Source organism: Serinus canaria, chromosome 1 (genome assembly GCF_022539315.1).
Source record: "Serinus canaria isolate serCan28SL12 chromosome 1, serCan2020, whole genome shotgun sequence".
Lineage (NCBI taxonomy): Eukaryota > Metazoa > Chordata > Aves > Passeriformes > Fringillidae > Serinus > Serinus canaria.
This window is the reverse complement of record NC_066313.1, coordinates 90,236,605-90,251,907: the sequence shown is the minus strand read 5'-3', so window position 1 is coordinate 90,251,907 and position 15,303 is coordinate 90,236,605. Positions and strand designations below refer to the sequence as shown.

The following is a 15,303-nucleotide window of genomic DNA, read 5'->3' as shown; positions in this document are numbered from 1 at the left end:
ACAATAGTAAGGTAGCTCTCAGACATTTTTTAGAGGGTTTTTTTGGGTTTTTTAAATGACACAGAATTAATTGCTCCTGAAGACAGCTTTATTAGAACCACGTTTAGAGTCTAAAATTATGTCATAATTGTCTTGGCTTGAGGATTTCAGAAAACTACATAGGTATTAAAAAAACTATGGCAGCAAGAGTGGAACTAATGACATGCTGCCAGATCAGAGATATTTTTAAAAATATTTCTAGAGTAATGAGTTTATTGGATAAGAATAAAATTTGCCAATCACAAAACCATGCGTGGTGTATTTCATAATAAACTTACAGTAATTAATTCATTTGCATATAATACACCATATTTTAACATAGAATAGCATTTATTCAAGCATTTGATTTTTTTTTTTTTGCCCAGGAATATATACAGACTAATAAAAAGCATTATGATAATCATGAATATAATTTTAAAACAGGCCAGCCTGGCTTCAGGGGAATCAGTGGACTGCATGGTTTACCAGGCACTAAGGGCTTACCAGGATCACCAGGTAAGTGAGGCTGTTACTCTGCCTGTTCACAGGCACAGCATTGTGTTCTCTTCAAGTTTGGTCAGTGAGATCTTTGTAATGCAGCTTTTTAAACTGTGTCCTCCAAAGCTTTGGAATGTGCTTCATTATTGTGGGCTCTGGCAAGCAACTCATGCACTATGTGCCACCCCACAGGTGGATCAGAACACAACTTCAAACAATTATTTCTTTCCTCTGATAAAGTTAAAACTTCAAGGCCTTTTTTCTCATCATGAGCCTTTTATCCAGTGAGCCATTCCAGCCTCATGTATTTTGTAAATCTCCATGCTCTGTACATGTACTTTAGCATGCACTGTTACATGCAGAAATGTTTCAGCTTTCCTCTTTATTCTGAACAACTCAACAGGTCCAGATGGGTACGGCTCTGCAGGTTTCCCAGGTGCAGTGGGTGACAAAGGAGAAGCAGGAGAGCCAAGCAGAGTAGAAGGCAGCCGAGGACCTCCAGGCCAGAAGGGAGAGAGAGGTGTTCCAGGTCTGTGCTCCAGAGAATGAGATCCACCTGTGACTTGTTTCATCTGTAGGTGTTAGAGAGGTCACAAAATACACTATGGTGCAGACAGGTGAATAGGTGAACTCCCGGGGCTGGGAAGGTCACTGTTTGGAGTTTGTGCTGCAGCTCAGCCAGCCCTTGCCAGGAACAGCAGTGTGTATTCCCCAGTGCTGCACAGCCTGGGTGCTTCCCCATCTGGCAGCACCCACTGGGCTCAGCAGGCTGCAAATGCCAGGGGCTACTCTCAGCCATCAGCTCCCCAAATATTTTTAATTGAGTTCCGGTTACACAAACACATGACCTCTCTCTCTTTTTGTTGCAAACCTGTCCATATTTACCTTTCTCCTGAAAGCCTCACTGCCTCTCAATGTGTGAATGTCCTGCTGGCACCTCGGGGGCTCTGTTCCCATGCACAGTGCTTTGCTGGTGCCATCTATACCTAGTGCAGAGTAAGCTCCAGCCCTCAGTGCTGCAACAGACTGTGCTCATCTCAGAATGGATTACCACCTGGTTTTCATCCATCAAGAAGCCACCAGACTGATGTTATGAACAAATAAACTAATTACATATGTTTTTTGGGGGTTTTTAAATTTTTCCAGCATTTTGGCTCTGAAAGGATTAAGGACTGACTGAGATATAAAAACTTATTGCCTTTGCCTGCTTGGTTCAGTGGCTCATACATATTCTTTTGTGTTACACTTCATTGTTACTAACATGCTATGCCTCCTCAGACACCATTCAGAGACTTATTATCAAGCATTCAAAAAAACAGCTTACCTCATTCATTTTTATTTGTCACAATTATAAACAGAAGGTCAACTTCCTAACAAACTTCAATATACTTAAAAGAATAATCTGTTATTGGTAGGGCAGGTTTTTGACCACTTAACAATTTTTCATCTCTAGAGAATTTCTTGGATTTGAACTTCTGGTTTTAACTCATGCCAGATAATGCTAATTGTCAGCCCTGATCCTGCAGGCAGAGAAGAACAAAGCTGCTTTCCTGCCTGCTTCAGTGTACCTAGGATATTTTGAGTACTTCCTATCTTGAAATAATATTTTACCTGGCAGACACAAGATTATTAGTATTCAACACAGTGAAATGTAATTTGCTACCCAGAGAGCTTTGGCAGAGGACTACTATTTGGTTCTTTAAAAAATAAAAAACAACTTCCACGGTATCATCTGAAAAAATAAAACAAAAATCAGTGGGAACTAGAGGTGTTTTCTATTTTGAAAATCCCACTCCTTAGTCTAAGATGAGTCATTTTAATTGCAATTGTGCATTTTCCTTGCAGTGCATTAATTATTTCTTTTCTTCCCTTCAGGAGTCCCAGGATCCTTTGGTATTCCTGGGCAGGAAGGATTTCCAGGGCCTCCTGGGATTTCAAATATATCAGGATATCCTGGTGATAAAGGCTCCCCAGGTCTAGATGGAGTGCCAGGTAATTCATGCAACAGCAGTCATTGTTATTTCTGTCTGGTTTCAGTAAAGTAGCCCTATTAAATACAGCACTAAAATTGTTGGACAGAACTCAAGGTAGATCAGATAATAGCGACAGACCTCTTGAAAGCAAAAGGCAATTCCTCCAGGTTGTCCTCATGGAAGGGTTTGATCTTCATGCAAATAACAGATTAAATAATCCAGAATTCTCTTGACAACTTCCAGAAGCATTATGCTAATCTACTACTCAAAATTCTGAGGTCTGTGGCAGACTTGCAAGTCTATGAAATAGTCTTAATCATTCACAAAATTCTCTTATGTGAAATGACCATGCAGACTAAATTACACTGGAAACTATTAGCTCTTCCTTCTTAAAAACTCCTGTTGCTTATTGGACTGCACAATCATTTCAAACTGCAGTGCCACTATGAAGAGCTTGTAGCTGAAGTTGTTCCACTAACATCTTTAAATGATGGATGGAAATTTTTGTGTAAACTCAGCAAAAACTTAGAACAGACAAACTAGCTGAAAACCAACAAAATGCCTAGACTTCCAAGTTTAAAGAGGATGTTAGTTGGCCTGACTCTGCATACTGCTTGCAACTCTCCAAGCAGTCAGGAGAGTGGAAACAGGAGCACCATATCCCAGCCAAAATGGTGACACAATTGTGGCTCACTCTGACTTTGCCACGTCTTGCAATCGTATCCTCATGTGATCCAGCCTCAAAAGGCAGCACAAGAGATGCGCCACTCAAAACCCTACATAGCAAGGGTTATTCTCTCCTCAGAAAAAAAGGTCCAAATGTCTTGTAAGCACAGAGGTAACTGAAGAGAAACCTGCCAGGTTTAGCTTCAGGCAATATGAAATTCTAGAAAAAGAAGCTGTTCCCATGATTCCCAAGACAGCATAAAGTGCTTATTTGGTTCCAGATGTTCAACTGAAGCACTAAGATACACAGAACAGTAAGTCCTTGGCTCTGAGTCAGATACTTGCTGCTCTCTGCTTTCTCTCTAGCTACTTGGATAATTTAGGATGAGGCAAGGAAACACCTAGGGAAGTGGGGCATTTGCTAGTGAAGGAATAGTTCATGGAAGACTGTATCTCAGCAGGCACCCTATTTCTGCTGAAATCCTGCTTGAGATCACACTGTTTTGTGGGAGCTTCATACTCTAATTCCTCTGCCACTGCTGCCAGTCTGAGAGCAGGAGCAGGAGTGCTGAATAAGTCTGTCCCCTGCTTAAATTAAGGAAATAGGACCTGATGGGATACAGTTAGATAGTTCTGTTACTTTCCTCTGTGCCCAAGTGTTAAGTACAAACAGATTACAATCTATATGTCCTCTAAACAGGCTATCCAGGACCACAGGGGCAGCCTGGAATACCTGCTCCTCCAGGAAGCAAAGGAGAAAGTGGAGAAACAGGTAGGGCTGGAGAAATTGGCCCAAAAGGAAGTAGAGGTGATCCTGGATTATCAGGAAGTCCTGGCCTGCCTGGATTCCCTGGACCAAAAGGTAAGGATGGGAAATGCTGATCGTGGCAGGAAACAGGAAAGCCTTCTGTGCTATGGCAACTTTAACAGCGTGACTTTTGCACTCACTTGATTTGTACTGAAATGCAATAATGCCACTTGTCACTTTGCATTAAAGGTCCTAGGGGTGAACAAGGTGTCATTGGCTTTATGGGCACAGTAGGATTTCCAGGTGACCTGGGACCCATCGGACCCAAGGGGGATAGAGGAGTAACGGGTAAGTGCCTGCAGTCAGATGTGTGACTCCTTCTGAAACCACTCCTTCTGCAGCTCCACAGAGCTGATCTAACTGTCCTGCTTTGAGCAGGAGGTTGGGCTTGGTGACCTCCAGAGTCCTCCAACCTGCATGACTCTGTGAATCCTGGGAAATTCCAGGGGGCAGATGCCTGAATTCAACATGAGTAGTCAAATTTTGGCTTTATGAATTTGATTTGTATGAGATGCCAACTCCAAAATCAGAGCCACTTTTACAGTCAGTAAAGAGAAGTATTTATTGTCTAAATTAATCCTGCAGAGTAGACATCCTGAATATTTAAAGAGAGCTTTAAAATCCACCACTCCATCTATGACATGTATTTGTGTCTCTTGAAGCTCACCAAAAGATGGTGCTGCACCTCAGAGAGCTGCAGCTGTTTGGGGGAACTTCCCAGCTTCTTGTGTCATAAATGAGGGAGCAGTAGCATCATTAATTTCCTTTTGCTTATCTGTGTACAGTTCAGGTGAAGACAGTCTCTTGGAGATGATCCCATACTTGGAGATTGTCTCATCTTGGGCATCCCATACCCACACATATTTCCCCAGTATAATATAGCTGCCAGACCCAAGCTGGTGAGTTGCAGACTGTAGGCCTCTCATGCATATGCAGCCAAGTAAGAGCAACATGTCTCTGGATGAAAGTACATTAAGGAAAAATATAGGGTGGTTGGGGTTTTTTTAATCAGACTATCTGATCTTGCTTCTAATGACAGGCTTCCAGGGACCTCCAGGCTCTCCTGGGCCAGCCCCTGATCTTCCAAGGCTGGTTGCTGAGCAAGGTTCACCAGGTCCCCGTGGAAATATAGGACCTCAAGGAAGCCCAGGAGATATGGGACCTCAGGGCCCACCAGGAGATCCAGGTAGGAATCACACATTCAGGCTGAAAGCTGTTCCCCTTAGCAGACTGAGGCCACTGAGGCCACTGATTTGATGTTCTTCTACTTTAACATCTGTAATCCAGAAAGGAGAGTCAATTTTTAGTCTTCCAAAGCTGAGGCTTCAGCTTTCTTCCTCCTCATAGCATTCAGAACATAAGCAAAACAGGAAATAACTTTGGCAACACTCACAAAGCCAAAGCAACATCAGATATGGATCTCATGCACATCAAGGCTGAACATATTTGGTGGAAAAGTGCACATCCTTGTGGGAACGCTGTCAGCTCGGGGAATAACATAGCATCAGTGATGTGTAAAGTTGATGCACTGCACCTTTTGTCATGAGCCTCAGCAGAGGTAAGTGGTGCCAAGAGTGAAGGATTAAGGTTGTGGGACTCATGTAGTCTTGACCCCAGCAAGCTTTTCTAATGAACTTGGTGCTTTTTGCCTGAGCAAGTACCATAGGGTCTTACCTTCAGTGCAAACCCAGCAGACAGCGCCAAACGTACACAAGTGGAGCCCATGTTGACAAAGTGGGATGGACATGTTGATATGTCTGCAGTCACTGTGCTTACAGCCATTGTTGTCTAAGGTTTCAGAGGCTCGCCTGGAGAGCCAGGACTCCAGGGCAGGGGTGGCATTCCAGCTCCTCCTGGCTCCAGAGGGGAACAAGGAGGAATGGGATTTCAGGGTCCGGTGGGATTTGAAGGTAAGAGATATCACACAGCACTTTTTTCCTCTTTCCCATTTCTCTGCACTTAATCACTCTGCAGTTACTACTTCACTGGAAGGAAATGAGAGGGGAGAGAGGAGGGGCAGGGAGCCAAAGGAAGGTGGAGGAGGGGAGGGAAAGGGAGGGGAGGAGAGCTTCTGTCTTCATAGATACTTCACAAGGGACAACTAAATAAATGTTAACAATTACCTTAGAGTAGTATTTTCAGAATAAATTTTGATAGCTGTAGATATCAGTCCACTCATGAGTTTGTTTCATTCTGAGTGTATTTATTCTCTTTAAGTATTTTCAGCCTAGTGTTTAACTAACAGTTACATTCATGGAGATGAATGGCTGGGTAGGTGAAACTTGGATAGATGAAGTTTAAGGGAATGTATCTGCAAAGGAAAAACCTGTATCCTTATCAAATCAAAGAGCAGAACAATTACTATCTTAGTTAGCTAAGCACACAAAGAAAAAGGTATTTCCAGAGCATAGTTTCAAGTGTATAAGTCAAATGCAAGAAGTCCAACAACCACTGGTTAATCTTGGACTAAAAAATATTTTAAAGAAAAAATCTGTTCGTCTCTGTATGCTCAAATTCATCAGAACTTTATTTGTGACTTTGCCTAGTTCTGGTGTGAAATGCATTATGTTAGAAACTGGGGAGCCTGATCCAGCAACTGTTATAATCCTAGAACTGCAGCTCTTCTAACAATAACTTACCATAAAGAAAAGGCATCATGCTATTAAGCTGTTTGTCAGCAGCTTAGCTGGAATATCAGATAGCACCAGATCATTTGTGGGAGCACAAACTCAGTTGGCTTCTTCCTTTTCTGCTCTCCTCTAAGGCCAGCCAGGCCGCCCTGGTAGCCCTGGCCCCCCAGGCATGCCGGGTCGCAGTGTCAGCATGGGCTACCTGCTGGTGAAGCACAGCCAGTCCGACCAAGAGCCCATGTGCCCAGTTGGCATGAACAAACTCTGGAGTGGATACAGCCTACTGTATTTTGAAGGACAAGAGAAGGCACACAACCAGGATCTAGGTATGTAGAAATATTGCTGGCAGCAGCCTCGATTCCAAAGTCTGGAACTACAACAAACAGGCTTGGGAAGCACCAAAACGAGAATATAAAAACTATATGTCTTCATGGAGTGCCCCTGAGAGAGCTCCTGCAAATCATTAGTGTTGTTTGAGGGCACATATAAAGCCAGCAAAACATTCTGGACCACGGGGCTTTGCTGGCAGGTACTTGGGAAAGAGCAGGAAACTGGAAGTGTGCATTGTCTTCTGTGAGAATGATTGCCTTTTTCTTCTTCTTTTGGAACAGGGCTGGCTGGATCATGTTTGTCTCGCTTTAGCACCATGCCATTCCTCTACTGTAACCCTGGGGATATTTGCTACTATGCAAGTCGAAATGATAAATCCTACTGGCTCTCAACTACAGCCCCTCTCCCAATGATGCCAGTGGCAGAAGAAGACATTAAGCCATACATCAGTCGCTGCTCGGTGTGCGAGGCCCCAGCTGTGGCAATCGCTGTCCACAGCCAAGAAGCTTCGATTCCCCACTGCCCCGAGGGCTGGCGCAGCTTGTGGATCGGATATTCCTTCCTTATGGTACTGGGTCTCCAGTGTCACCTTTTGTGCAGCAGTGGGCTTACATTGGAGTGTTTGGTACTAGTAAGGCTGCTCCGCTTCAGAGGCAGCAGGACCAAAACCATGCATCGTACTGGGGAACCAGGGAACTACAAAAGTAATTTCTAGGAAGCAGAAGAGGAAGATGAAAATTTCTGTGAATTTCAGAGAAAATTGTCTCTCATCAGAGTAGCATCTGGAGACCTTACTTTATGTACAAAATAGCACTTTAGAACAGAATTAAAGGACAGCTGTGACTTAACAAATAAAATTACATTGGGGTGCAACAGGAGCATACAGAGCATTTTCACAGCTAAGGACTTGAACTTTTTTACATACATCACTACTAAGAAGCTGATCTGGGGGTGGGGGGGGAAAGGAAAAGCAACAATATGCTTTTTCCCTTCTTTTTGAAATTTAAAAATCATTGGTGTTTCGGTTGAAGATTTTTAAGCCAAAGTCTTTCACTACTCTGGAAAGAGAGACAGCCTCTGGTTGTTTTAAAAATTAAGTTTCAGTGTCGTTGGCAATAAGAGCTGAGCTGTACATCCTATTGTTTACATCTGCTCTTCAATCTTGTGCTCTTATAATTAGGAAATGGGATTTAACATGGGAAAAACTTAGTGCTGGGTGTGCAGCAGAACGGCCTGACCTTTTTTTACAAGACTGTTCAGAGGGATATCATATGAGCCCCAGAGGGCTTAGCATGGTGAAGAGCATCTAAAATGTCAGTGAATGGTCTGACAGATGCTCATTTTTCTGACTTGCTTGATGAACTCAAGAGTCAAAACCTGCAGCAGCATGCCCATGTTGTTAATTTTTTGAAGACTGGGCTGAATCCTGAAGTAAACAGTGCTGGAAAAGAAACAAGATTTCTGTGGCAGAAGACATCATAAAAGAACTATAGTCAATCTTACCCACAAACTATTCCTATGTCAAAAGCCAAAAAACTTAAAATTTTCAGAAAATAAGATACAGGCAAATCCAAAATTAGGTACAGAAAAAAAACTGCCTACATTTTGAGAGAGTAGGTCAGGTTTTTTACCATCCCTGTTTGACCTTTCTTTTGCTTCTATAAAAAGCCCTGATACCAATCTCATAGCTCCTTCACAAGAATGCCAGGAATTAATTAAATATTTGCAAAGCCCCAGGTAAACACTGAGCATTGTTAAGAGCAAAGTTGTCACCTTAGCAAGAACTTTTTGCCAGAACAACATCTGTCAGCCTGTGGTACACACTGAGAGAAAAACTCCCATTTTCCCGGCTGGCTTGTGGAGCAAATGAACTGTTTGGTGTATGCATTTTTGCTTCTCAGGCAACTGTGGAAGAAGTGGAGCACACTTGTGGTTTTCTCAGAGTACCTGCTGTTTTAATTCCTTGGCTTAAATTTCTCACCTACTTCCCCTGAGTAGGGGACAGTCCTCGGTCAGCACAGACTCTGCCCCAACAGCCAGAGAAGTCAGTGAGATTTCATGTAGCAAGGGCACTCCTCTATCACACATCCTATATGGGTAAGCATTGCAGGAGGATAAAAAGCCATAGTGAATACCAGAAGAGATGTTTTAAGCATAGAGTTGGAGCTTACAGGCCAAGCATGGAATACCAGAGCTCAACCTGAGGTTGCCAAGCAGGGCTGCTCCCACACCAGGGCTCAATCAGCATCAGCAGGTTTTACTATCTGCTTTCCAACTCCAACTGCAGAGTCCTCAAAGTTGAAATAATTTATGCTGCCTCTTACATTCCCTACATTTACAAAACTGTTTAAGAACTTTATTTTCCAGCTGCTTTCTTTTATATTAGATTCTTTCAGTTCCTAACAAAAATTCTACAGTATAATTTAAAAATACAGCTGTATATTTATTAAAGGGACAGAAAAAAAAGCCCATTTTGCCCTGTGACAGAAGAAAAGCAACATTCAGTTCATTATTACAGAGCCTGTCAAAGGCAACAGTTGAGTGGTGCAAAGATGCATGATTCTGGTGTAATTTGCTGTTTAAAAAACATGTAATACAAGGAACTAGTTATAGTATATAAGCTAATTCTGTTTCTGCAGTGCTCCTCACATGCAATGCAGAGTAAAACTATAATTTGGGAAGTTTGAATTAAATGTATGGTGAAAAATTGTTCTTAGTGAGGGTAATAAAACAGAGGAGCAAGATGGCCAGACAAGTTGTGGGAGGTCCATCCTTGGAGGTATTAACAACTCCACAGCACCTGGGAGCAACTGAGAGCAACTTTGGTGTCAGTTCTGCTTTGAGCAGGGAACTGGGGGAAGTGACCTCCAGTGGGCCCTTTCCACCTAAATGATTCTACAGTTCTAAGATTTCCAGCAGTGAACATCTTAACTACAGAAAAGATGTTTGTTAGAAGATTTCAGAGGCATCAGCACACGGGCCAGCTGCTTTATACAGTTATAGCATAGCCAAACCCTTACTCAGCTGCAGGACTGGCCAACTTTCTGCTCCAGAGATAAGAATTAGGAGCGATTCTAGTGGTTTTTCTCTTTTCACACATGTAAGTTTATGACAGCACTGCCTGAGGCTGCACTCTGAACACTGCCCTCCTTGTCTCCCTTAGCACACTGCTGCTGGTGATGAAGGTGGAGGACAGTCGCTGGTTTCTCCTGGGAGCTGCTTGGAAGATTTCAGGGCGACTCCTTTCATCGAATGCAACGGCGCCCGCGGAACCTGTCACTACTTTGCGAACAAATACAGCTTCTGGCTGACCACCATCGACCAGCCCTTCCAAAGCAAGCCCTCGGGAGACACACTCAAGGCAGGACTCATCCGAAGCCATATCAGCAGATGTCAAGTCTGTATGAAAAACTTATAGAAGTCTCTCACGGTATAAGGAACCGCGCTTGTCCCGTAGCTCTTATACTGAGGAGCCTTCTGAGGTGGTTAGACAATTGAATAAATCATGTTGGTGCTTTTTTTAACTTATTACCTCAAAAGCTGAATGGAAATTAATTTTTAAATGTCTGTAAAAGCAAGTTAAGTATAACACAAATTAAGTCAAAGAGATCTAGTGGTGTGTTCTCCCACTATGCAGAATATATACACATTTTTTGCTAGTCTAATATTACATCATTTGCCAAGTGATAGAAATACTCACAGCTTTGAAACACCAAAAAAATTTCAGTAATAAAAGGTTTCCTTGGTCAGATACCCACCGCATTTACCTGAAGAGAATATATGTATCTTTCTATTTACTGTATTTGTCACAACAGTAAACACTAACAGCTGCAGTTCCATAAATTAACACAGGATGATCGAAGTCCTAAATTGTTGCAAAATACTGAAAATATACTGTGGTCCAAAATGCTCGTGTCCAGCACTGAAACCCTATTTACATTTACATTAAATGCTTGGGCATTTCAAACACACCCAACACCGTCTTTTTTTTTTTTTTTCTCCTAAGCCTCACCATGCTTTAGCACTTAACCGCTGCCAATAACAAAGCCCACAGGCTCCCAAAAACAGTAACCACAAAATGCAGCTCTTTCAATTTGGTGAGAAGTCTACATGAAGAAGATTAGCATTTTATTTTATAAGCTTGATGGTGTTTTTCCTAGACATACCCCAAGCCAAAGGATCCCTTGCTCCATCTTGCTGTGGACGTTTCATCTGTGTCACACCACGCCCACAGCAGCAGCAATTGGTTTTTGCATTGCACCTTTTCCCCTCCAAAATCAAGCCACTCATCACACATCATGTTTAGCCACATCATGTTGGAGCAGCACACAGGCTAGGGTTTGCAGGAGTGCTCGATGCCACATGACCCTCAAACACAGAGCTTGCAGCCCTGCCAGCTGGCTCTTTAATGTGTCCTGTCCTGGCAGCTGGGGACAAGTGGCAATGGGATGGCCACCATCCCATCCTGCAGAGTCATCCTTGCAAAAGCAAAGGGGAGGGAAGCAAGGCATTTATTTGGCATCATCTTTTCCTGTAGAAAAGGGTTGATAATTGCCAGAATGGCTAGTTCTTTCCTTCTGCAGAAAGAAACAATTTAGCCCAAACTTGTCTGTCTGCACTGCAAGAGAGGAGGGAAAAAAGGATCAGCTACAAATTTCATGTTCACATAATCTGATTAATATTTATAGCAATACAGTGATTTTTCAGTAACTCACCTCACTCCTGCTTCAGGTGCTTCTTGGCTTTTATTATTACATTCCAACCTCACTGTATCATAAATAAACCCTTTTTTTCTACATCTCTATTTGTTGGTGATTTCTGTTTTGTAAACTGTGTTTTTCCATACAATGCATATGGACTACTCTGTTGAAATGCTTTGTTTGCACTAAGGAATTAGAAAAGCACTCCCAGCAAACTCCTCCCACTGAAACTCAAACTCTTCAACCAGAGAACAGTTGTTTGTTTCATTGCATTTAAGAAGATCTAAAAGGGGAGCTGTCTCTAAAATCACTTGTTTAAGATGAACAAGTAAAATAGTATTTAATCTGTTGTTAGAATGATGAAAGCAAATAAACTGTGGCATTGCAGATTAAAACAACCATTATTCATGCTCTACAATGTTCTTCAGGAAACCAACATTTACCAGACTTGATGAGTGTTACCTCCACAAAAAAAAATATATATATAAATTAAGTTAAAGGTCTAGAATCATAGAATGGGTTGAATTGGAAGGGACCATAAAAATAATTTTGTTCCAAGCCCCCTGCCATGGACAGGGAGATCTTTCACTAGACCAGGTTGTTCAGAGTGACATCCAACTTGGCCTTAAACACTTGCAGTGATGGGGCACCCAAAACTTCTCAGGTCAACATATTCCAGTGCATCACCACCTTCACAGTAAAGTTTTTTTTCTTAATATCTAATATAAACCTACTCTCAATTTGAAACCATTCCCTCTTGTCCTGGCACTGTATGTCCTTGTAAAAAGTTCCCTGCCATCTTTCTGGTAGGCTGCCTTCAGGTACTTATCTAGCACATTGTCTGAACTAGATTAGCTGCTCATATAATTAGATACAGCCATAAACAGAGAAATTACCTGCGCTTTAAATGAGCTCTCTAACCCTGCATTAGCTCTGAAAGGCAGCCCCTGAACAAACTTATCACACTATTATTTATTTCAGCTAAAGAGAACTCTTAGTACTGAAAGCATTGCAGTCAATGTGAGCTAAATCTATTCCATATTTGTCAATTCTCTTAAACGTGGCAGTAACAAATATCCAAGAAGAGACAACTTGTCCCTTCCACAGAGTGCTAGCCAGCAGTGCTTGGGGGATGATCATACAGATATCACTTGTGGGTTTTACAGCATGCAACTCTGGCAATGCTGCACATTCAGTGTTTTAAGAGAACTCAAGTGAAGGTTAAACAAATCTGTAAAAACTGATTATGTCAACAACAGCAGCAAATTATTTGGATTTTCATGGCTAATATATTGCCTAATCTTCCTACAAAGATCATTGCTCTTGCACATAAAACCTCAGCACATGGTTCTTCCACCAACAGTTGCTTTGCCTCTTCATTTTCTCTGATTCAATAAACTGATCTTAACAAGTTTGTTCAGAGTGGTCCCAGCACAGCATTAAGTGGAACACAACAGCACAGTGCAGGGAAAAGACAAACCAACCATAAAACCCACAGGGTGCCAAGCAGCCTTGAGCTTCTGTACTTTGTGTGTGTCACGTGCTTCAGGTCTGTGTACCCAGAGCTGCGTTTCTCCAAAGCCTGCGCAATCACAGCCCAGAGAAGGGCAGGGAGCTCGTGCACACAGACACGTGGAACACTCACAGCAGACAGGATTTCACCTGGGGAGCTCATCCAGAGCACTGCATGGAAGGACACTCACTCGTCAAACTGCCTCTTAGCTGCAAGTTTACCTCCTCTCCTAGGAAGACGGGCTGACAGTTGGGGTTGTTCAGCTGAAAAAGACTCTGGGGAGATCTTACAGCAGCCTCAAAGTATCTAAAGGAGACTTAGCAAGACCTGCAGTGTACAGGGCAAGGGGAAGCAGTTTTAAACTGAAAGAGGGCTGGTTTAGATTGGACAGAAGGACATTTTTTTACTGTGAGGGTGGTGAGACACTGGAGTAGATTGCACAGAGAAGCTGTGGCTGTCCCATGCCCAAGGGTGTTCAAGGCCAGGCTGGATGGGGCTTGAACAGCCTGGTCGAGTGGCTGGCAGATGTCCCTGCCCATGGCCAGAGGGTTGGAACTAGAGAATTCTTGAAGATCCCTTCCAACCCAAACCATTCCACAGTTATGGTTGAAGGACCCACTACAGGAAGCTAAAATACCTTTCTACAGTAAACTCAGCTGCAGCAAAACAAAACAATCCTTTTACTGAACTAGAATGCTCCAGCCTAGGATGGAACAAAAATCACAAATGCTTTGCCTTGGTTTGACCACATCTTTTACTTCAAAGCATGGTGTATGCTTCCTACACTTTCCTGTTTGAAATCAAGTGAAGTATAAGGTGCTGCCAAGCCTGGAGAAGATAAATGAGATGATGTTCCCCTTCTACAGGTAATAGTGCATCAGTGTATTAACAGTGATATAACTGAAGGTATAACTGAAGTCAACATAGTGACGTGAGTTGACCCCAATTATTCCCTCAGAGCTATTGACCAAATGAGCAGAATCTGTTCACACCCTATATGACTGTGCTTGTTCATGGCTGCCAGAAATAGAAAATTAGCCAACAGCAAGCAGCAAGCATGGCCTTGGCACAGGAGGTGTGAGATTGCTGCCAGAGGAGAGGCTGAGGGGTCACTGCCAATGTGCCAAGAGCACCCAAGTGCAGGCAGCAGCTGCCCCTGTAAGCACACGGGGACCAGTGGCACCCCCAGACACAGCCACCTGCTGAGGGGGAGTGGGGACATGGCCCTGCAGCTGTTCTGCACACAGCAGTGAAACCCTGCTGAACAAGGCAAAGAAGCAACACCACAGCACCCCCTGACTCACTAACAAAGACAGGCAGGAGTGCTTCCCACCACCATGTGGGCAAGGATGTAGCTCAGAAGCTTTGCCAGCTCTATGGGCACTGGCAGAGGAGGTTCTTTAGTGGCCCCCACAAGACTTGTAGCCTTGTTGGGGTTGTCAAGGGCCCATGTCAACCTCCTTTCTGCACCATAAGTGCCTGTGAGGGGCAGAAAGCAGGATGGATCCTTCCCAACCATTCTGGCACAGATCTTCCCCATGGTCAGCCTGGCTCAGCCATCACCTCAGGCACTGGCTGGCCTGTAGCTCACATTCACCCAGCCTGGCCAAAAACAGCACCTCTTATTTCACTATATGATCCCTTCACATAATCCAGACACAACAGGGAGAGGGGCAGGGGGAATAAATACTTGTCAAATGAGATCCCTCTCCCTGGCATGGCAGGCAGAGTCCTTAGTCCATGCTTTGAACCACCTTCACTAGTCCTGGCAGGGAGGATTTCCCTTGGCTTCAGGAGCATCACCACAAGAGGCCCAGCTCCAGACAACTGACCTCTCTTCAACAGCTCCCACGTATTGCACAACTGCTTCCCAGCTTTTGCCGTGTAATCCCATGATCTCACAAAGGCTGGTACAGTGTCAACCCATCATAACCCAGAAATTTCTCAAGGAACAATAGCCAGCAACACTGAAAAAACAAGAACATCATACCAGACAGGTGTAGCCTTAAGGGCAAGAGTGCAGCACACAAGACTGGTTCCTGTGTCATCTCATCTGGTGAAAACTCCCAAGTTGGAGTTTTTAGAAAGACTAAGAATTACTTAACATCTCATATGAATCAAGCATTGGTGCAACTGAATTACAAATATTTATACCTTAAGAAGCATC

The 15,303-nt window shown here is 43.3% G+C and overlaps 1 protein-coding gene across 4 annotated transcripts in view; it reads left to right on the top strand.

Moving 5' to 3' along the window:
• COL4A2 (collagen type IV alpha 2 chain) overlaps positions 1–11,721 on the top strand; it is a 141,166-nt gene extending 129,445 nt beyond the window's left edge. For all 4 annotated transcript variants that reach the window (XM_050974367.1, XM_050974372.1, XM_050974363.1 and 1 more), the window contains 10 exons: positions 463–534; positions 920–1,045; positions 2,392–2,508; positions 3,856–4,017; positions 4,153–4,251; positions 5,003–5,149; positions 5,757–5,873; positions 6,728–6,919; positions 7,205–7,491; positions 10,087–11,721. In XM_050974367.1, the coding sequence (XP_050830324.1) occupies positions 463–534; positions 920–1,045; positions 2,392–2,508; positions 3,856–4,017; positions 4,153–4,251; positions 5,003–5,149; positions 5,757–5,873; positions 6,728–6,919; positions 7,205–7,491; positions 10,087–10,341 (1,574 nt within the window). In that variant the 3' untranslated portion in view covers positions 10,342–11,721. The remainder of the gene's footprint in view (positions 1–462; positions 535–919; positions 1,046–2,391; positions 2,509–3,855; positions 4,018–4,152; positions 4,252–5,002; positions 5,150–5,756; positions 5,874–6,727; positions 6,920–7,204; positions 7,492–10,086) is intronic.
• Positions 11,722–15,303: the final 3,582 nt, after the last annotated feature.